The 22,341-nt window shown below is 43.6% G+C and overlaps 1 protein-coding gene across 1 annotated transcript; it reads left to right on the top strand.

The window, feature by feature from the left end:
• The first annotated feature begins 5,943 nt into the window (after window positions 1–5,943).
• On the top strand, window positions 5,944–8,560 carry LOC127162786 (uncharacterized). Its single transcript, XM_051105630.1, has 5 exons — window positions 5,944–6,039; window positions 6,183–6,503; window positions 6,610–6,927; window positions 7,023–7,091; window positions 8,463–8,560. Exons 1-5 carry the CDS (start codon window positions 5,979–5,981, stop codon window positions 8,558–8,560), a joined length of 867 nt encoding a protein of 288 aa, XP_050961587.1. The 5' UTR covers window positions 5,944–5,978.
• Window positions 8,561–22,341: the final 13,781 nt, after the last annotated feature.

Genomic DNA, 22,341 nt, shown 5'->3' with positions numbered 1-22,341 from the left:
GATGCGAGCGGATCCATATGCGAGCTTTTATTAAAGGGACGTGACAAAGACATGGTCAGGCAGACAGGGTAAATCAATGGCAGACAGGTGTATGGACGGCGAGACAAGAATAATCCTTAAACAGGCGAGGGTCAAATCAGCGGCGAACGTTATCCGAGAGGGGCTAGGCAAGAGAGTGGTCAGACAAGCGAGAGATCAAAACAACGAGGTAAACAAGGAAACTAGACACGGGGAAAACTAGGAGAAACGCTTTGTAAGAATGAGAAACAATTCAATACTCGGCGAGGAGTGACAGGAAGCCCGGGGTATTTATACAGTCTCTGATTGGACGGGGGGGAAGTGCAATGGCTGATGGGGAGTGTAGTCCGGGGTGTAGTGTGGCAGTCCGTGCGTTACAAAAACGCAAGAGCGACGTCTGGTGGTGAGCGGTCCGCAGCTCACTGACCAGATCATAACATAGCCCCCCCCCAAAGAGCGGCTTCCAGACGCTCCAAACAAACCACAGTCCAAGGGAGCGGTGGGGCGGGGGTTAGACAGAGCAAGGGCCGGAGGGCCAGGTCCCTGCGGAGGACCCGGTGATTGAGGCAGGACCGGCAGAGCAGGAACCCTCCAGGGCGGAGCCGGAGGCGGGACGGGCGACACAAGAGCCCTCCAGGGTGGAGCCGGAGGCGGGACGGGCGACACAAGAGCCCTCCAGGGTGGAGCCGGAGGCAGAGCGTGAGGCGCAGGCACCCTCCAGGGCGGAGCCGGAGGCAGAGCAGGAAGCAGAGCAGAAGGCGCAGGAGCCCTCCAGGGCGGAGCCGGAGGCAGAGCAGGGGGTGCAGGAGCCCTCCAGGGCGGAGCCGGAGGCGCAGGAGCCCTCCAGGGCGGAGCCGGAGGGAGAGCAGGAGGCGCAGGAGCCCTCCAGGGCGGAACCGGAGGCGGGACAGGCGACGCCCGAGCCCTCCGAGGCGGAACAGGAGGCGGGGCGATCCTCCAGGGCGGAACAGGAGGCGCAGCGGCCCTCCGGGGCGGAACAGGAGGCGCAGCGGCCCTCCGGGCGGAACAGGAGGCGCAGCGGCCCTCCGGGCGGAACAGGACCCCGCTTTACGATCTGGGACCTGGGGAAAGCAGAGACAGAGGAGACAAACAGAGAAGGGAGAGAAGCAGAGAGCTTGTAGGGGACGCCACCTCCAAGGGAGGATCCACAGCCATGGCTGACACCTCTGGAGGTATTGGCGCAGCTTCTCCGACCAAGTGGCACTCTGGAACAGGCTTGTGACCAGGCGAAAACTCTGGAGCTGGCTTGTGACCCAGCGGGAGCTCTGGAGCAGGCTTGTGACCGGACGGGAGCTCTGGAGCAGGCTTGTGACCGGACGGGAGCTCTGGAGCAGGCTTGTGACCGGACGGGAGCTCTGGAGCAGGCTTGTGACCAGACGGGAGCTGGGGCGGAGCAGGAAACCGCGTTATGGCCTGGGACCTGGAAACAGCAGAGACAGGGGAGGTAGAGAGAATATGGGGAGAGGCAGAGAGTCTGTAGGGGGACGCCGCCTCCACGGGAGGATCCACAGCCGAAGCTGACACCTCAGGAGGCATTGGCGCGGCCTCTCCAACTGGCGGGGGCTCTGGAGTAGGCTTGTGCTTGGACAGGAGTTCTGGAGCAGGCTTGGGAGCAGACGTGACCCCAGAAGCACAATGTGCAGCCCACACACACCAGATGGCAATAGCCATTAAGGGTAGAGCAGCAGCGGGAGGTTGTGGTGGGTCCAGGGCGCTGGCTATCCCGATAGGCTGTGGTCTTGGGATGTCAGACGAGATGTGACATGACTTGGGGTCTGGTGTGACTTGACTTGGGGACTGGGCATGACCTGACTCTGGGCCGTCAGACGGGTCATGGTAAGGCTCTGGGTGGCCAGACGAGACGTGGCTTGAGTCTGGGCCGTCAGGCGGGGCGTGGCTTGAGTCTGGGCCGTCAGGCGGGGCGTGGCCTGAGTCTGGAACAGCCGCCTTGACATTGCTCGACTTGGAAGCTTGACTGGACTTGGAAGCTTGACTGGACTTGGAAGCTTGACTGGACTTGGAAGCTTGACTGGACTTGGAAGCTTGACTGGACTTGGGAGCTTGACTGGACGCTGAAGCTTGACGGGACGCTGAAGCTTGACGGGGACGCTGAAGCTTGACTGGAGACGGAAGCTGCATTATGACAGGACCTGACAACTAGGCTTGACTCACGAGGATCTGCAGAGGCCTGGCTTGCTTCAGGAATAACAGCTGTAACGTGACTTGGCTCAGGGACGACAGCTGTGACGTGACTTGGCTCAGGGACGACAGCTGTAACGTGACTTAACTCATGAGGAACAGCTGTGACTTGGCTTGACTCGTGGAGAACAAGAGCTTTGGTTTGACTTGACTCTGTTGTTTGACCGGACTTGGAAGCTTGACTTGACCCTGGGGTAGCAGCCGTGACGTGAAGGAGCGCCATTTTAGCTGCCCGTACAGCCATCAGGGGTGAATCCAGCACATGTGCCATCATGATAGGCCGCGATCTTGGGATGTCAGGCGGGACGTGACTTGACTCAGGAACCACGGCTGTGACTTTGCTTGACTCGGGAACCGCTTCAGGGAGGGCGGCCATGATGGGTGTAGACTCAGGAGCAGAAGACATGGCGTGAACAGGCTGTGACTTGACGGAGATGTCCTGAGCAGGCTGTGGTTTGGCTGACGTGGCGTTAGCGGGCGCCGGCCTGACTGACGGGGCTTTAGCGGGCGGAGGCTTTGGCGTGGCAGCCATTTTGTGCAGTGGCTCTGGCGTGGCAGCCATCTTGTGCAGTGGCTCAGGAAAGGTGGCTGTAACTTGACATGACGCAGGAAACACGGTTGCAATCTGACTTGACTTGGAAACTTGACTTGACTCAGGAAATGTAACTGTACCTTTAAATGGCTCTTGAGTGGCAGCTGTGACATGAAGGAGCTCTGTTTTCGCCTCCATCTTGTGAACGGGCTCTGCAGTCACCGCCATTGTGTGGACGCGTTCCGACGCGGCCGCCATTTTGTGAACGGGCACCGCTGTCGCCGCTACAGCGTTAACGCGCTCCGGCGCGGCCGCCATCTTGTGCGCGGGCTCTGCTGACGCCGCCATAGCATGAGCGCGCTCCGACACGGCCGCCATTTCTCGAGCGATCCAGGCGGCAAACTTGTTTGTGGCGTCGTGATCCGGCAAGACCGCTAGTTTGCGAGTGGGACGCGCGGTCGCCATTTCCGCGTTGTCGCGTTCCCTCTCCGCGACCCCCACAGTGCACAGCGAACCCACACACAATAATGCAAAGTTCAGGAACGCCTCCAACGACGAGCGCGGACCCTGGCGTCTCAGTCGCGCACGGAGGGGCTGGTTCACGCCGTCACAAAACACCTCAATCTTTATACAGTCCGGGAGAGTGGAATAATTCGAAATTGCAATAAACTCACGGATATACTGTTCGAGTGTGTGTGTCTTCTGTTTGATCCGGGAGAGAATTCTGTCTGTGTCCGTATCGGCTGATTGTCCGGGGGTGAAGCTGCTGGATCCTGTGTTGGCCGAGTATTCTGTAACGGGGTGAATGAGACGAGATGCGAGCGGATCCATATGCGAGCTTTTATTAAAGGGACGTGACAAAGACATGGTCAGGCAGACAGGGTAAATCAATGGCAGACAGGTGTATGGACGGCGAGACAAGAATAATCCTTAAACAGGCGAGGGTCAAATCAGCGGCGAACGTTATCCGAGAGGGGCTAGGCAAGAGAGTGGTCAGACAAGCGAGAGATCAAAACAACGAGGTAAACAAGGAAACTAGACACGGGGAAAACTAGGAGAAACGCTTTGTAAGAATGAGAAACAATTCAATACTCGGCGAGGAGTGACAGGAAGCCCGGGGTATTTATACAGTCTCTGATTGGACGGGGGGGGAAGTGCAATGGCTGATGGGGAGTGTAGTCCGGGGTGTACTGTGGCAGTCCGTGCGTTACAAAAACGCAAGAGCGACGTCTGGTGGTGAGCGGTCCGCAGCTCACTGACCAGATCATAACAGTTTTATTGTGAATATGAAATTGAGCTGCAGAATGAATGCTGTGTCAGATGCTGTTAATCACACTTGCCCAGTCCATCTCTCTCATAATACTCTAATAAGTGATAAGGTACTGGAGGCCATGCTGTATTGTGAATAAATCATGGATGAAGGGGTTGTTAGGCATGACATGAAGCAGAGTGGTCTCAAAATTAAAGATGAATGATGCAACACAACACCAGCAGGGTTCACTCATATTTCATTAAATAAACAACAAGCAGTTAATTCTATCGAAATACATAATACATGGAACAGTGTTGATACTATATTATTGATTGTTTATGTTGCTAGGGTGGTTGCTAAGGGTGTTGTACAGTGATACACACAACCGTTGGGTGAAGTATTTACAGCCTTGAACATGTGGAAACTTTCAATTTCCTCATTCATGCATCTTGCCTCATAGAGGACAGTGTTGTCAGAATCAGCATTGACAGCTGAGGCATCTCTCCTATGAAAAAAAAAACAAAAAACAAAAACAACAACACACAGGCGTAAGACCTGCAGGGTCATCCACCTCTCCACCCAAAAAAAAAAACTTTAGGTACACTGCACAAATGAGACAGTGAATTTGTAAATGGTTTGCAACAAACATTGATATGAAAGAATGAAGCTGAGTTTCAGTTGCAGAAACTCATTTAAAGAAAGAAGAGGAACTGACATCTGAGAATTCACAGCTATCTAAACTGGATCCAGAAATGATCTCAGAAATGTGTGGGTTAAATCAGTGTGGTCAAACTAAGTGAGTTTCCACAGACAAAAGATGACCATTAGTATTGAGAGGAAAAATAATGTGTGTGTTTGTGTGTTGATATGATTAAAATTAGTATAGTGCAAACATCTCAAATAGTTGCAAAAACTTTGAGACACTTAAAGGCTCCAATCCAATCCAGTTCCAGTGTGCATTAATGGAAACTTGATGTCTGATGTCACTATTCTGGACTCTTAAAGACATCAGTGAATAACATGTTTGACTTAATGCTGATATGTGTCTGTTGATTATGTGTGTCTCATGTTTACAGCATGTTGGCTTGTGTTTTTTTTTTTTGTTGTTGTTGTTGTTGTTGTTGTTTTTTGTTTTTTATGTTCCTTTGTTTTTCTTCCTTTATCAAGATATTGTGTCAATATGTGAAAACCAATACATTTTCACCATCGAATTTGTTCATGTTTTAAACAATCATGGTTTGGTTTATCAACAAGAAATCCATCATTTTGTGCTGACATGGTTTGAAGATGATGATCTCTATGAAATTGAGGAGTCTAGGGGGATTTTGAGTAGGTTTTCAAAAGTAGGTTCTTGGTTTGAGACCAAAAAAAGCTAATATTATTTTTCATTATATTTTTGACACTCATGTAGAGACACACCTGTGTCATTATCTGTAAACACAATAAAGACTGAGAACAGAACTTATGTACTCCATGTGTCGAGTGATGATTGGCTAGATCTATAAGTAACTAATGACATAATACTGGAGTCTTTCTGGTAGAACTTGTGAAGAACATTTTTCAAATCCGTGTCAAAGTCTTATGTTCATAAATTGACTGTAAGTTAAAACTCCCTGAGCTGTTAACATTGTGCTCTTGAACATCAACCACAAGCTGATCTTGATGGATTGTTCCTATTACAGTATAAGTGTGCTGGAGATTACATTTAAACATGAGTGAAAAATACATATTAGTAATAATATATATATATATATATATATTCAAGAGAATATTTACAGGAAATGAAGCAACACTTCTCCATTATGACTGGTACAGTGTATCTATATATCAACACAGCAGAATTTAAACACTCAGCCAATCAGAACAGAGGAAGTGAACAAACACAGGAAGTGTAGACCGTATTTAAAAAAAGAGTTGTGAGCATATAATGAAGAGGAAGACTGACAGAAAGAGAAAATGGCTGATAAGTGTCATTTGTGTCTGCTGGGACTGATCATTCTCTCTTCACTTCTCACAGGTAAACGCATTTCTACATGCTCTTTAAACTCCTGTGAAAGAGTTCGAAATATATATCTGCATACAAAAGTTTATATAAAATGTATATATGAAAAAATCATATAGATATATCATAATGACCACTCAAATGTTCATGTGTTTCAGGTACCAGTGGAGTGGATGATGCTCAAGTGTTCATCAGTTCTGGTGAAAATGTCCATCTGCCCTGTAATAATGCTCTTCATGACTGCAAATCAACATATTGGATCTATAACAGATTCAGACATTCAGCAGCAGTTGAACTAATTGCTGGAGGGATAAAGAAGAAAGACATTGAGAGACATGAGAGACTGAGTCTGGGGTCTGACTGCTCTCTGAACATCAAGAACATCACAAAAGAAGATTATGGATTTTACAGCTGCCGACAATATGTGAATGACAAACAACAAGGAACTGATGCACCTGTTTATCTGCATGTTCTTCATGGTAATTTTATGATTATGTGGTCAATTTAATTCTTAATCTTAATTCTTCTTTTAAACTCTCATAATGATTGAAAGTTGTGTGATTTGTGTGTTATTTTGTGTTTCAGTCTCTTCATCATCCTCACAGACTGAGATCAGTGCAGGCAGCTCTGTGACTCTCTCCTGTCAGTTGTATTCATATTCATATGCTGGAGTCTCTTGTGATGATTGGATCCGTTCTGAGGGAATTCAGCTGTTCTGGTTGAATCAGGCTGGTGTTAAACTGATAGTTTCAGGCACCAGATATCAGAAATCAGCTCGAGGACACTGTATCAGCACTCTGACTACAACACTCCTGAATGAAGATGACAACAGGGAGTGGAGATGTGAAGTTACTCACAGAAATCAAGTCAAGACCTCAGTCACATATACTGTCAAGAGTTCAGGTGAGGTGATCTCATTAATTCATTATGGAAGAGTCCCTAATTAAAATATTACTGTCATATTATATATGTATCTGAACCAACATTCATCTTTACAGCTCAAGATAAAACAATCACAACAGTGATTTCAGTCCACACCACACACTCTGAGGATCACATAACTAAAGGTACATCATCACTGTCTTTCTCACATCAGTGTTTTGCCGTGGCTCTCAGATGCTGTTTTGTCAGTAAGTTTGCTTTGAAATGCTTTTATTTTGTTTAAAATGGAACAAAGTCACACTTCTGGTGCTCACGGTTAAACAATGACCAGCCTACAAAAACAACTTATAAATCATCTCGGTTACGTATGGTAACCCTCGTTCCCTGATGGAGGGAACGGAGATGTTGTGTCAAATGTACAACACTAGGGGTCACCCTTGGGAGCCCAAACACCTTTTATAGTTTGAGAAAAGGCCAATGAAATTGGGTGTGCAGATTTGCATAGCTGGCCATGCCCCGGACATCCGGGTATAAATAAGGCAGTGCATGCTCTGCTCACTCATTCTGTTCTGAATAGTCGAAGCATCTCAACTCACTCAGAGGCAGTAGAGAGTTGTGGCATAGAGGACACAACGTCTCTGTTCCCTCCATTAGGGAACAAGGGTTACCATACCTAACCGAGACGTTACACACGTGGACAAAATTGTTGGTACCTCTCAGTCAATGAAAGAAAAACTCACAATGGTCACAGAAATAACTTTAATCTGACAAAAGTAATAATAAATAAAAATTCTATGAATGTTAACCAATTAAAAAGTCAGACATTGCTTTTCAACCATGCTTCAACTGAATTATTAAAAAAATAAATAAATAAACTCGTGAAACAGGCCTAGACAAAAATGATGGTTAACTTAATATTTTGTTACACAATCTTTTGAGGCAATCACTGCAATCAAACGATTCCTGTAACTATCAATGGGACTTCTGCACCTCTCAGCAGGTACTTTGGCCCACTCCTCATGAGCAAACCGCTCCAGTTGTTTCCAGTTTGAAGGGCACCTTTTCCAGATGGCATGTTTCAGCTCCTTGCAAAGATGCTCTATAGGATTGAGGTCAGGGCTCATAGAAGGCCACTTTAGAATAGTCCAATTTTTTCCTCTTAGCCATTCTTGGGTGTTTTTAGCTGTTTGTTTTGGGTCATTGTCCTGTTGCAAGACCCATGACCTATGACTGAGACAAAGCTTTCTGACACTGGCCAGCACATTTCTCTCTAGAATCCCTTGATAGTCTTGAGATTTCATTGTACCCTGCACAGATTCAAGACACCCTGTGCCAGATGCAGCAAATCAGCCCCAGCAATGTCTGACTTTTATTGGTTAACATTCATAGAATTTTTATTTATTATTACTTCTGTCAGATTAAAGTTATTTCTGTGACCATCGTGAGTTTTTCTTTCATTGACCGAAGGGTACCAACAATTTTGTCCACGTGTGTATGGGGTACACATCCAACCAAGAAATAGCAAAGTAATCTTACCTTGTGTTGGATATTTGTAGCAAGTTCCTCCACTAAATCCAGCTGTGAGAAGTGCAAAGTGATGGAGAGGATGTTCAGGGTTCATGCCAGGAATCTTACTGAAACTAGAGAAGCGTAATCATCATGAGGGGAAGTGCTTAAGCAAGCACTACACCAAACCAGAGTGCTGAGTCAAAGGGCTTGCATTCAATACTCTAGCAGATACTGGTTTCATATGCAGGTTGTAAATCTGGCGAGTGTATTAGGTGTAGCCCAACCTGCAGCTCTGTAGATGTCAGTTAACGAGGCCCCATTCGCAAGAGCTGCCGAGGCAGCAATGCCCCTGGTCGAGTGAGTTCTCACTCCCAGCAGGCAGGGCAAGCCTCTGGCTTGGTAGGCCGTATGGATTGCATCCACAAGCCTGTGGGAAAACCTTTGTTTGGAGACAGCCTTCCCCTTCTTCTGTCCTCCATAACAGACAAAGAGCTGACCGGAACATCTGAAGTGCTGAGAGCATTCAAGGTAAATGCGTAGGACATGGATCGGGCATAATAAGGTCAGGTTGGGGGCATCTTCCTGGGAAGGAATTGCTTGCAGGGTCACCACCTGATCTCTGAAGGGAGTGGTGGTTACCGTTGGCACGTATTCAGGCCGGGTTCTCAGAACAACGTAAGAGTTTACCGGCCCGAATTCCAGGCACGAATGTTGACGGAGAGGGCTTGAAGATTTCCTGCTCTTAACAGAAGTGAGCGCAATCGGGGAGGCCGTCTCCGTGGAGAGGGCACAGAACCAACCGACTGAAGGGCTCAATGGATCTTTCTGTAGGCCAGAAAGACCACAGACAGACCAAGACGGGATGTGGTGCAACCAGGGAGGGTTCAACTTCCGGGCACCTCTAAGGAATCTGATAACAAATCATGCCCCACCGATCTGCCTTCTACTAAGTCATGGTAGCTGTACATGGACCTCAGTGTAGAAGCAGAAAGATGCCTATCCAGGCCTCCTCCTACGATGGTAGGAGCACGAGCTCCGAGAACCAAGTTCCGTTGGGCTGAACAGGGCTACCAAGAGAATCTGTTCCAAGTCCTTCCAGGCATTGCACCGTGTATGTGCAATAAGGCTCACTGGGGAATAAGCCACACGGTCAGCTGAGTGCCAATGGATCTGAACTGATGGAATCCTCGGTCAGGCCGTACCACCACTGGTAATGAGTGGATTCTGGTGAGGCAACATATCTACTCTTTTGGTGCCTGGCCAGAAGCTTGAGTCTGTGCTGGCACCAGAGGAGGAGATGGTGGGTGAGTTGTGACATGCGAAAGTAGCGTACACCATCCTGGTGGTCAATGTACGCCACAGTCGCTGTGTTGTCAGTGCAGACCAACACATGCTCGCACTAAACAAAGGCTGAAACCTCTTCAGGGCCCAAAGCATTGTCAACAACTCCAGGCAATTGAATGCCCAAGCAGCTGAGGACCTAACCGGACCCTGAGGCTGCATACCCGTTGCACATGGCGCCCCAGCTTGACTTGGAAGCAACTGTTGAGACACAGTGTGTCTAGACACTTGTCCCAGGGGCACGCTTGCATGCAGAACCAATGTGTCCCCAAGGGCTGAAGGTTTGCAACACAAAGTGCGATGTACACACGATGTGAGCCTGGATGCCACACCCATCTCTGGACTCGATATGAAGTCAGTGTTACAGCGGTTCCATAAGCGTCGGGTCCAGCAACGTGACCGCGGCTGAGGATGCCAAATGTCCCAGAAGCCCTGGTACATGAAGGGGGCCACTGTACTGAACCAGAGTGCTCTCACGCACTACAGCACTGACTATGCACAGTCTTAGGCAAGACGTGAAGAACAGTAACCGAGTCCACACAGAGAAAAGAGAAACCCCGTACTGAGGAGAGTTTACTCTTTTTCCAAATGACCTGAAGTCCCAATCGAGCCAGGTGGTTGAGAACCACATCCCAGAGAGTGCAAACTGAACCTCGTGAGTGTGCTAGGACAGCCAGTCACAGAGATAACTGAGAATGCATATGCCCACTTCGCCGAGGAGGCAAGGGCAACCTCTGTGACTTTCGTATAGGTGCGGGGCGATAGGGAAAGGTGGCAGGGGGAACCTTGTACTGATGAGCCCGACCTCAAAGACAGAGTCTTGGAAGGATCAAGACATGACAGTACACGTCCTTCAGGTCCAACGCCACAAACCAATCTTAAACCCTGACACACAAAGGATGTGTGTTCAAGGGTTAACATTTGAACAGTAGCTTGAAAAAGGGACAGATTCAAAAAACCTCAGTTTTAAGATTGATATGAGTCGACCAACCTTCCTGGGTACAATGAAGTAGGGGCTGACAAACCAGGGGGTTTCGCAGGGGGGCTGCGATTTCCGCTTGAAGAACCACAGCATGCTCGCCCTGAGTTGATTTGTAAGAGAATGCCATAGATCTTGATGGACACCTCACAATCTGAGTCACGTAGCCAAGTCAGGTAGTTCTGAGAAGCTAAGGGGAGGGATGGGGCCCAACATCTCGGGACGATGTACCTGGACGTACCTGGAATGGAGCTGTCGTTGCAAAGAGCGCTGTGCTTGGAGATGAAGCCCCAAGAAACACGGGGTGTCTTCGCCAACATGCAGAGAACCAGGTAAGTGCCCAACACACCCAGCTGTCACACGAAGGGCTATTGCTGCAAGATAACCGAGGGGTGGGGGGGGTCTTCATACTGACCAGGCAGTGACTGTCTGTGGGAAGACAGACAGTCGGAATGGGTTGTGCCGAATCCATCTCTCATCCCCGGGTCGAGAGTGGATCTGGGTAGGTCAGTTAGTCCGCCTCCTCTGGGTTGCTCGTCTGAGGAAAAACTAGAAGCCTAACGAGGGTTCTAGAAAGCCTACTGACAAGCTGATGATGCCACCTTCCCCCAAGAACTTTGACCGTTAAACAGGTCTTGCCGGAGGCCCGGCAGTTGTGAGGCCTCAGGAGTTCTATAGGGGGCCGTCCATGGCGACGAACAAACAGGAGTAGTCGGGGGTACAGGGCCGGGGCCTGACTCATGGCTGAGGCCGGATACATGATGGCTGCTTTTTTTTTTTGCAAATTCTATCACGGTGTCACCAGAAGGTCCGACCAGGGAAATCGGGGTAAGAAGCATACTTCCAATTTCCTGCATTTCTTACAGGTTAAGCCACAGGTGTCGCTCCTGGACCAACAAAGTGGACATCACCCTTTCCAGAGCGTGCGCCACAACTTCATAGCTCAGAGAACGTAATCTGTCATTGTATGCAGTTCCTGTAGCTCTAGGTTGGAACCACCCTTGTACAGAACTCACAACACCACGGCCTGAATGCCCAGAGGATGGCCGTGGCATGTAGGTCGGATGCAGCTTGTCCAGAAGCTGTGTAAGTTTTGCTCCTTTTTTTAAAAAAAAAAAAAACAGGCTTTCTGCGATTTCATCAACTTCTCATGCACTTCCGGGAAACAGGCACTGGAAATGAGCGTACAGTTCATTACCCAGATGTCTATTAATCAGCCCCTCCCTGGCCTCCCATTTCAGGCACGGCCGCCATTTTAGCATCCGCCTCAAACTGAGAATCAGCCCCCTGCAGAGGTTTGCTCAGCTGAAGCTTCAGCATCAAACAGCTTACGCCCTCCAAGCGATGCTGCAGCTAACATTTTCACCTGTTTAGGAGCTCCGAATAAGAAAGTCAGCTGTACTGAGACAGACTAACAAACTCATCTGGAAGCTCGATTGAGGGACGCGAGGAGTGAGAAGTTTGCAGGGTTTTCACCTGGCGGAAACTTCCTTGCTTTTTAATGCTCCATCGATAAACATCAAAACAGCCTTGTACCCGGAAGTAGAAGGACCGGAGCGGGAAGCAGTCGAGGTGAGCCGCGGCTTCACATAAAAACATGTGGCTCATGAGCAAAGGGCGCCCATGATCATGTTTTCGCAAGCAAAACATGAATCAACAACAAACGCAGCATCAGCGTGAGCATCACTCACCACTGAACACAATGGTCATTTTGATCATTTGGGAAGGTAAGCCACAACCCGGATGACACGGAGGTAAAGGCATGTTTACCAACACACAATCCCAACCGCGCCAGCTCTTTCAGAGAAATTACTTTTTTAGGAAGAAGATTGCTCTCCAAGATCGCCGTCGAAGCACCCAGGGCAACTCTCACAACACTTACCTGTGTTTGAGAAGAGAGAGACCACTGCTTGCAACATGAATCCAACGACAAAGAGGTGAATGGTGCAGCTTCTCACAGAGAGACGCTGTATTCGACTCTGAAGAAACAGAATGGGTGAGCAGAGCATGCGCTGCCCTATTTACACCTGGATGTCCAGGGTGTGGCCAGCTATGCAAATCTGCACACACAATTTCATTGTTTTTTTCTAAAACTAACAGAGGTGTTTGGGCTCCCAAAGGTGACCCCTAGTGTCGTACACTTGACACAATTTGGAGTGTACGACAGATAGGGAACTCTCATTATTCTACATAATCACCAAATATTGGATCGACTCTTTTTTGTCAGCATGTTTTCTCTCAATTAGGGCAAGTTTTGTGTTTATTTTTTAAACTCATTGATCATAGGCCTCATTGGTCTGAGGATAAACTTAACGTATTACTCAAAATAGTTTGTGTACATTAGCATATGTGTGTGTGTGTGTGTGCATGTGTGTGTGCATGTATCCACACACACATCAGTCTATTCTGGGTTCAGAGATGATCTCTGATCTAATGTGGTCAAACTAACTAGGTTCTGAGTAACATGTTTCCAAACCTCAACAGTGAGATCACAGCTCTGACAAGGAATAAAATGTAAAATCGTTGTCAACCATCTCAGCATTATAAGAACGACTACAAAGTTACTGTCTTTAAATGAAGCAACATAAAGCATAATGTTAATGTTTCTTTGGTCATTCCCCATTGAAGCACAGGCTCCTCTGTAGATTCTCTCCATCAGCCCTTATTGTATGTACTTTGCCGCTGGCCTGATAATGTGTGTAACCCTGGTTTTCTAAATAGGGTACAAGTTGCTGCATTGTCATTCTCCATCTTTAAGTGCTTCCATCATCATGGAAAATCTGAGGACAGATGGTGCGAGCACACTCTTATGAGACATATGTGACTTATTTATCTGAGGCAGTGCAAAGCACCACTGGCCAATGAATTGAGCTTCAGAAATTCGTCACACTGGAGATGATTTCTCATATAGTGCCATCATCACAGCATCTCATTTCCTATTCAGGAAATCAGTGTTACATACAGTATGAGACATTTTCATTTATAAATATAGTTCACTCAGGTCCAGTATATATTTATACATATTAATGTGATCTGAAGTATTAAGAAGTTATGATTATACAGTACGTTTGTTATGTTTGAACTGAACTAACATATATGATCACAGATCCAGGAGAAACTGAAGTCAGTAGAACTGCTGGTTCATTAATCAGAGGTACATCACGTCTTTACATGCAGTTCATTAATGTTGAGACAGTCAATCCACTGTGCTTTGTCAAGAATTTTTCAATGTGTTTTTTTTTGTTTTTTAATTCTGATTGTCTATCATCTGTCCACACATGTTTCCTGTAGAGATTTTGATTATTCTTGAGACTGCAGCATTTGTTGCTCCTACTGTGATTCTTCTTCAGATCATCTGTGCAAGAAGAGCTGGTGAGTTTTTGAGATGATTCACATTGATGTGGAACTGTGATCTGTTTTAACGTCACTCAGTCTGTCATGTCACTGTGTGAGTACAGTGTGTGTTTGGCTGCTGCTCACACTGGGGCTGTGTGTTTGTTTGGTTTAGTCGTTGATGTTAAAATGTATGTTTCTACCCCTTTCAATAATGGGCTTCAACTATTTTAGACATTAATCATAAAATGGACTTCAATCTAACAGAACTATGCTCTGGCGTTCAACTGTATGTTCCTGCACAACCAGAGGCTGCAGTTCCAGGACTGCATTTATAGGACCTTATTTTTTTATTTTTTCACCATCTAGAGGAGACCTGATTCAAACATCAAACAAACAGATGTAAAGACTAGATCTATGGAAACTATTTTTAATGTAAGAGCTGGTGTGAACTTGAGTGTTGGAGGTGGTGTCTGCAATCTCCATTCAGACTATTTAGCTGTGCAAAACAGTTCATTGTGCTGCTGGATGTTGTAAACTGGTATTTGTATTCAAAATATTTTACACTTATTAACATAATAATAAACACACTCGTTTGTAGTGTAATTATTTTACCGTTCACTGCACTTTGTTATGTGCCACACATCAGATGTGAAGTGCTGCACTGTGAACTGAAGTCTCACAAACACACAAGTCTTTCAATTCAGAAAACTGAACTGCAAACCAGAATATATTGAAATAAATTAGGTTAAATATTTCAAGAGGGATACCAATGGGTATGTTTAGGGTTAGGAGTTGGCTAGGACAATAATTAAGTGTAGGAAATACAATTAAACAACTACATATTTTCTTAAACATAAGAATATACAGAATTGAATAGCAAGAGTGGTTCTTGCTAGAAAATAGCAAGAAAAAAACTTTAGGGTCTTAGAAATGTGATCCTGAAACTGCAGCCTCCGGTTGTTCAGGGATATCATTCTCCTTGTGTTTCCTACTGGCATGTGGGGATGGTGTGCTCCACTCTATTCCGCCACTTGCTGAAGTGTCTTCTCTAGCCTTCTGTTTGGGGTCTGGGAGTCTGCACTGGTTTTGTGTTCTATGGCATATGACAGTGGTTCTCAAAGTGTGGTACTCAGGCTCCTTCTAGTGGTACACAGAGGAATCACAAAATTAAATATAAATTAATGTTAAAACCCTTTTATTTAATTTTTATTTGAGTGAAGATTATTTATTTATTTATTTAATTAGCATTAAAGTACAGTACAACTTTTAAGTACAACACATTTTAATTTATGATTTATTTATCTGTTTGTAAGCACAATGTTAATGTTCAAACTGTGTATTTACAATGTTAAAGTGGCTGACAACAATAAATATTCTTATTAGGAATAAAACTGCCTCATTTTTGAACTGTGCAGAGCTGTAGCTGTATAGTTAGGCCGACTGCACTACTGTATGCTACTGTTAATGATGGTCATTATGATGGTACTTGAAGAGCCAAATGTTTTCTGAGGTGGTACTTGGTATAAAAAGTTTGAGAACCACTGGCATATGAGATGTGGTTTGAAGTGGGTTGCTTGCTGTAATGTTATATTGCGTTTCCACTGGCATGTAGTGAACACAACAGAGCGAGTGTTTTCAGTTCATTCTAATGGAAGTTGAGTTTAAACACTCATGCGGTGCATTATGAGATTGAAAGCAGCACAGAGAATGTCAGAAATGTTGGCCATTCCTTGACTCTATGCAAATATTTAGCGAAAAATGTAGAATGAGAACCAACTGCTGTGAAAAGTAGGCAAGGCAAGATTTTAACATACTGTATGTTACCAAGTGTTTGCTGAACTGGTGGATTAACGCAAACAGGGTGTAAACAGTTTTCAGAGGAGTGCTCTGCCCTAAATTTGACACGTCCCAAAGTGGTGTTGTAGTGTTGCCAGTGGCACTGAGTGCAGATTTGATGCTGTAGTTGAAACACACTGTTACTCACTTCATGATGGCTACATCATTTTTACTTTGTGGTTCATTCTGTTTATTTGTGGAGAATGATGTGTATTCTGAAGTGTTTATTGTATTTCTCCTGTTTTTATGTATTTTATGTTTATTGTTGATTGTAAAGCACTTTGAGCTTTGAGTAAATGCTTTTGTGTTGAATTATTTTGCAGGAAGGAAGAACTCACAGCACCCAGAGCAAATATGAATACAACATTAATAAAATGCTCTCTACTAATAACAAATAACAGGGCAGATTACAGCAAAATGTATCTTCATGTCAGTGATATTATGGATATTTGCATGCAGCTTTTAAGGATATTTGCTCCATATACTGTACTGAATGCTTTAAATGTAATATTAAATACAGAGATCAACAGAGCAAGACAAATAGCTTTAATGACCATGAATATTTATTACAGAAATGATAACGTAAATACATGGTGTACATCTAATCATTACATTAAACTTTTTACAGACTATTAAATGTTTACTTTTAAATGACTTTTACTTTTAAATGTTGTGATACACAATTTAATTAATTATTAATTAACATTTACAGGTGTATTTTGATGTTTTGTGTGTGTAAATGTTTTTGTGAATCAATTTTTGTAAAGTGAGGATATTTTGGCCAGTCCTCAGTTTCTGAGACCCTTTAAAGGCCTGTTTGAGGGTCAGGATTTAGTTTTAGGGATCAGGTTGTAAATGGGTAAAGGTTAGGTTTAGGGTAAGGTTTTGGGTGAGGCACTTAGTTCTGATGGGTAGGTTTAGGGTAAAGAGCTAGAGACTGCATTGTGTGTCCTCACAAAGATAGCTAGACAGAGCTGTTGTTGTTGTTGTTGTTTTTACTGGTCATTTCAATGCAGAGACAAATTATCATTTATTAAAATATGTGAATAATTGTTGTCGTCACCAGCATTGTGCTTCAACATTGTTCTTCAAGACATACGCAAAAATAAAAATTCAAAATTTGTAAATCTCTCTTACTTTCTCTCTTTTGGTTTTCAAATATGTGCTGAATACTTATTTTTGTCTATTTTACAGTATTCACGAGGCAGAACATCTCCTTTACTTTAATGTGGAGCTGAATCTTTATCTCAGCTGACTTCTGTTTTTCTCCTCCAGTCCAGTCTGATGTTCTCAAATCTCTTTATCCAGTAGTGCTGGCCAAAAGATGTTTCCATTGAAACTGAACCAGGGTTGAAGTCTTTATACAGACAGACATTGTGTCTGCTTGTGGGATTCTGGCTCCCCCTGGAGAAACTTTTAAGTGTGACTCTCCAGAATTTTTCAGGCAGAAACATTATTAGATGACCAAATCAATTGTTGAATGAGAAGCTGTTTACAGTTTTTGCAAGCCAGCACTGTACTGATACTCAAACATTTAGGTTCTTTAGGTTCTTCCAGCGTTCTTCTAACATTTCAGCCAGTGTTTGAATTGTGTCAAAGTTCTTGGGGGGTCCCCCTAACCAGATTTTTATTGAAAAACCAGGGGACCCCCCAAGTAGATTTTTTGGGTGTAATTTGAACACTGATTTCAGCTTCTTCCCAGCCTGGGACAAATGGCTCGGTTAGTTCCAGGTTTGATGAAGGCCCTCCTTACGAAAAACAAAATGTGTTGTGATTGGTTAGCTGTCCCGGTGCATTGTGATTGAGGAACAGTTTAGATGGTGTTTCAGTACTGCTGTTTTTATTTCTATCCACTGACATAATATATTTAATTCAAGTGCATTATTGTGTATTATTGTGGACCAATGACTGTTGAGCTTCTTTAAGGTTGTGTCATAACGTGAGTTATACGAAGAAAACCCTTGTCAAAAAATCCTATTGGAATTTTTGTTTATCCTTTAGGATCTTACTGGATTCTTAAAATCCTATTGGACAATCTGATTTATTTTAATGGAATTTTTACTTTGTCCTTTTGGATTTTAGAATCTTATTGGACAATCTGATTTATTTTAATGGAATTTCACTTTGTCCTACTGGATTTTAGAATCTTATTGGACATTCTGATTTATTTTAATGGAATTTCACTTTGTCCTACTGGATTTTAGAATCTTATTGGGCATTCTGATTTATTTTAATGGAATTTCACTTTGTCCAGTAAGATTTTATTTGATCCTTAAATCCTATTTGACATTCAGATTTATTTTAATGGAATTTCACTTTGTCCAATAAGAATTTAGAATCTTATTACACATTCTGATTTATTTTAATTGAATTTTACTTTGTCCTGTAGGATTTTGTATTTTTATTTTTTAATGGGATTTTAATTTCTCCTGATTTTTATTGATTCATGGAATCTTATTGGAATTTGTGATTTTTAAATGGAATTTCACTTTGCCCTGTATTATCTTATTTGATTCTGTTATTCAATTACTTTTTAATTGTGTGTGTGTGTGTGTGTGTGTGTGTACTTGTACACAATAAAAATGCTGCATATATGAAAACACAAATATAAACACTGAAATCCATAATATTACAGTAAGACGAAGATAATAAATATGATATTTTATAATGTACGAATATGTTTAAGTGTATTATATGTGACTAAGAATCCACAGAAACACAAACATCTATATAGGGTATTGTCCTGACGCTTCCCCTTTAAGAATCCGAATGTAGTGCGCGTGCAACTGTAGCGCGCATATTTGAACAGTAACGGTCACCGAGAGAAGAAGCTGAGTGATTAACGTTGTTTAACTCGTTAAAAGTTGACTGTAAGACACTACCAAGGAAGAAATACTGGTAACGCTTATCTGGTCTGCATCCTATACGAACAATTTTGGGCGAACGACATCTGTCGGTGAGTTGTTGAACTTGTTTGACTGTTTCTGGTGATTAGCATAGGAGTCTGTTGTAGGTCAAAAGCTATGAATCTGTGTAACTGTTATTAATGAAATATTGATGTATGCTCTGTATAATGAAATTTCATTGTAGAGTACAAAATGCCTTGTTCTGCCACCATTTTGAGCTGTTTGAGCTGTTTTACACAACGTTGATGGTTTTGTATAGCGTTAGTTTAATTACGTAGTGTCTAACGTTATTTACACTAAGTGCAAATAGCCCGCCTTGTTGCCAGAGGCTACTTACAAGTGAATTTATCAAAGGCTCAAGTCGTTCTTGATTTTAACTGACGTTTATTCGGACACGAGTCTGTAGTATGTCTTGTACATTCTAGCCTTGCATCCCTTTATGTCCCAACAATGCCGTCAGAACTACGAAAGGAAATACATAGAACTTAAATTAACCCTCTAAAAGTGGGTTTACACATAATGAACAAAATACATACAACCAATAAATAAAATGCACATTCAACACGTAAGGAAATACAGTTAATTGGCTAATTATACATTAACATGGTCACATACTTATACATGTTCACATACGGCAAAGCAGTTAACACGATAAACACATACCTCATTGGCCTCTTTAACCCAAGAGGAATAAACTTGGAGGGTTACAGTTTTCTCTTTAACAAAAACAACATAACTTCTTAGCACTTCTTACAGGCGTAACTCTTATATACGTGTTATTAGTCCAGCACCTCATGTGGCTGTACTACTTGTAGTGCATCGGAAATATCTTGATTGCAACAACTAAATAATTCCCAAGCTAAACAAAGGAGAAATAGGTTCCCCCCCTTTTTATCGTTTTAGTTGAATAATATGAAATGAATTGACATATATTAACAAAAATATATATTACTTATTTATTCTAATGATTACTCTGAACATTTTAACTATTTATTGACCCTTTAACTATAAAGTGCATATTATAAACTGAGATATATGAGAGTTGCCTCTGATGGCAGCTACACTCCCACCAAATCACTTGTGATTTCCAGAATGAAATTATGAACTGTGCTAATCAGCTTCCAGTTAAAGTGACAGTCTTGTGGATTGGTCTTATTAGATGAACTGGTTTACTCAGTTTCTTTCCATGGTCATCTAATGTTGAGTCGCTGATTAGTAGCTGCACCTTTCGTACACATCCATCTTGACTTGGGTACACGGCAGTAACTTTAGCCAGCTTCCAATCGTTTCTGGGTGTTGTATCATCTTGTATGATCACTATGTCATTGACTTTCGCATTTCTGTTTGTCTTGTGCCACTTTTGCCTTTGTTGTAGGCTCAACAGATATTCCTTTTTCCATCTTTGCCAAAATTTGTTAGCCAGGTACTGCACTCGACGCCATCTTCTACGAAGGTAAAGGTCTTCCTTTACAAATTCTCATGGTGGAGGCAGTATTATTGACGACTTCATTGTCAAAAGAAGGTTGGGTGTAAGTGGCTGTGGTCCAGTAGGATCATTGAGTAGGTGTGTTGTTATAGGTCGACTGTTTATAATTGCCATCACTTCATATAGATAGGTTCTTAAGGATGAACTGTCAAGTGTTCTGGATGACTGATCCAGGATGGAAGTCAACACACTTCTGATCGTTCGGATTTGCCTTTCCCAGGCTCCACCCATATGGCTGGCAGAGGGTGGGTTCATGACAAACTCGCAGCCTAGTTGTTTCAGACATTCTTGGTCCATTTCTTTTACTGCTTCCAAAAACTCACGCCTTGCTCCAACAAAATTGGTGCCTTGGTCCGATTGCAGTTGACGGACGTTTCCGCGTAGAGCAATGAAAGCACGAAGTGAGTTGAGGAATGCGTCAGTTGATAAATCATCAAGTAACTCTATATGTACTGCACGAGAGCACAGACATGTGAACAGCAATCCATAGCGTTTTAGTTCCCTTCTTCCCTCCTTAATATAGAACGGGCCGAAACAATCCATCCCACAATATGTGAAGGGAGGAGTTGTCTCCATTCTTTCGCTAGGCAGGTTTGCCATCCTTTGTTCTTCTGTTTGACGTCTGAATTTCCTGCATTTGACACAGTTGTAGATAAACGATGATACTGCTTGACTACAGCCGAGAATCCATATGCCATTAGATCTCAGTTTGTTTATGGTCATGCCACGCCCTTGATGTCTCACTTGCTGATGATAGTGGTCAATCAGTAACTTGGTGATATGGTTGGTCTTTGGTAAGACAACTGGATGCTTGACATGTGGATGTAAAGTTGCATACTCTAATCTACCTCCCACTCTGAGGATGCCCTTGTGGTCCAGGAAAGGATTGAGTCGATACAACCTGCTTGCCTTGTCTTTGGTTATTAACTCCTTTCGGGACTGAAGTTCTTTGATTTCTTTGGAGAAGACTAACCTTTGTACAATGGCAATAACTGTGTGTTCAGCTTCTTGCCTTTCTTCGAGACATGTAGCTTTGTTGGTTCTCTTTATTGAGCCTTTAAACTCCTTTACAAATCTGGTAAGTCTTGCAATAGCTTTAACTAATTTTGTCCAGCTGGAGAATTTCAGGAAACGTTCTGCCAGAGAATTTGTTGCTGTCAAGGTGTGGTGTACAAGAACTTTGCGTATTTCTGGGTCCCACACCTGTACATACTCGCATATACATATAAACTTGATCCATGCATATACACCTAAAAACACTCGCACATACATATAAACTCGTTGCGCGCATATACACCCATAAAACACTCACGCAAACATACACAATACATTTCAGGTAAGACGCATGCTTGAGTTGTGTATATACATATATGCAAGTGATTTCATATGTGGATGTGCGTGAACTTTTCAGTGCAAACGGAAGGCATTTCAGTGTAAAAGGAAGCAGCGGCACTTCCGGCGGAATTTCCAGATGCCGGGGCATTTTAAAACGCTTAATATGACTTAATACATTAAAATAGTGTTTTAAAAAGACCTTTAATATAGCATACGATGTACCGGGGCGAATTTCCACTGGGCACTTTTCAAAATCCCGTTCAGCACCGCCGAGAGTTCGCGCGATCGTTCAAACAAAACCGAAAGTAAAACGCGCACGCGCCTTCAAAAGCAATTTTGATACCCCGCGTTTAGAGCGCGACTCCCCAATGCGTGCAAATTAGGCTACATAACATATTTATTCTGTATTTCATAAATAAATAAATAAATAAAAAATCACACTGCTCAAGGTTAAAAAAAGAAAGTTATGTTGAAATGAAAACTCTTGTTCATTACATTTTACTTCATAATTGCAACCGCATGTGTTGTATTCATTGTTGCAAAACTTGTTCTGTATATAGTTTGTTTGTTATCATGATCAAAACCACTGATCTGAAGCTCAATGCTGATGCTGTCATGTAAATAGTTTTCTAATCAGCAATAAATATAACAATTTCTGATCAACCCATATCAATTGCATGCTTAAAATAACATACCGGTTAAAGCCC

Source organism: Labeo rohita, chromosome 3, assembly GCF_022985175.1.
Source record: "Labeo rohita strain BAU-BD-2019 chromosome 3, IGBB_LRoh.1.0, whole genome shotgun sequence".
In the NCBI taxonomy this organism is placed as follows: Eukaryota; Metazoa; Chordata; class Actinopteri; order Cypriniformes; family Cyprinidae; genus Labeo; species Labeo rohita.
Note: the sequence above shows the minus strand (reverse complement) of the source record. Positions and strands in the feature narration are given on the sequence as shown.

Coding starts and splice junctions, on each gene's coding strand:
- LOC127162786 (XM_051105630.1), top strand. CDS start 5,979: ATGGCTGATAAGTGTCATTTGTGTCTGCTGGGACTGATCATTCTCTCT. Junction 6,504..6,609: donor TTATCTGCATGTTCTTCATG/GTAATTTTATGA, acceptor TTTGTGTTTCAG/TCTCTTCATCATCCTCACAG. Junction 6,928..7,022: donor ATATACTGTCAAGAGTTCAG/GTGAGGTGATCT, acceptor TCATCTTTACAG/CTCAAGATAAAACAATCACA.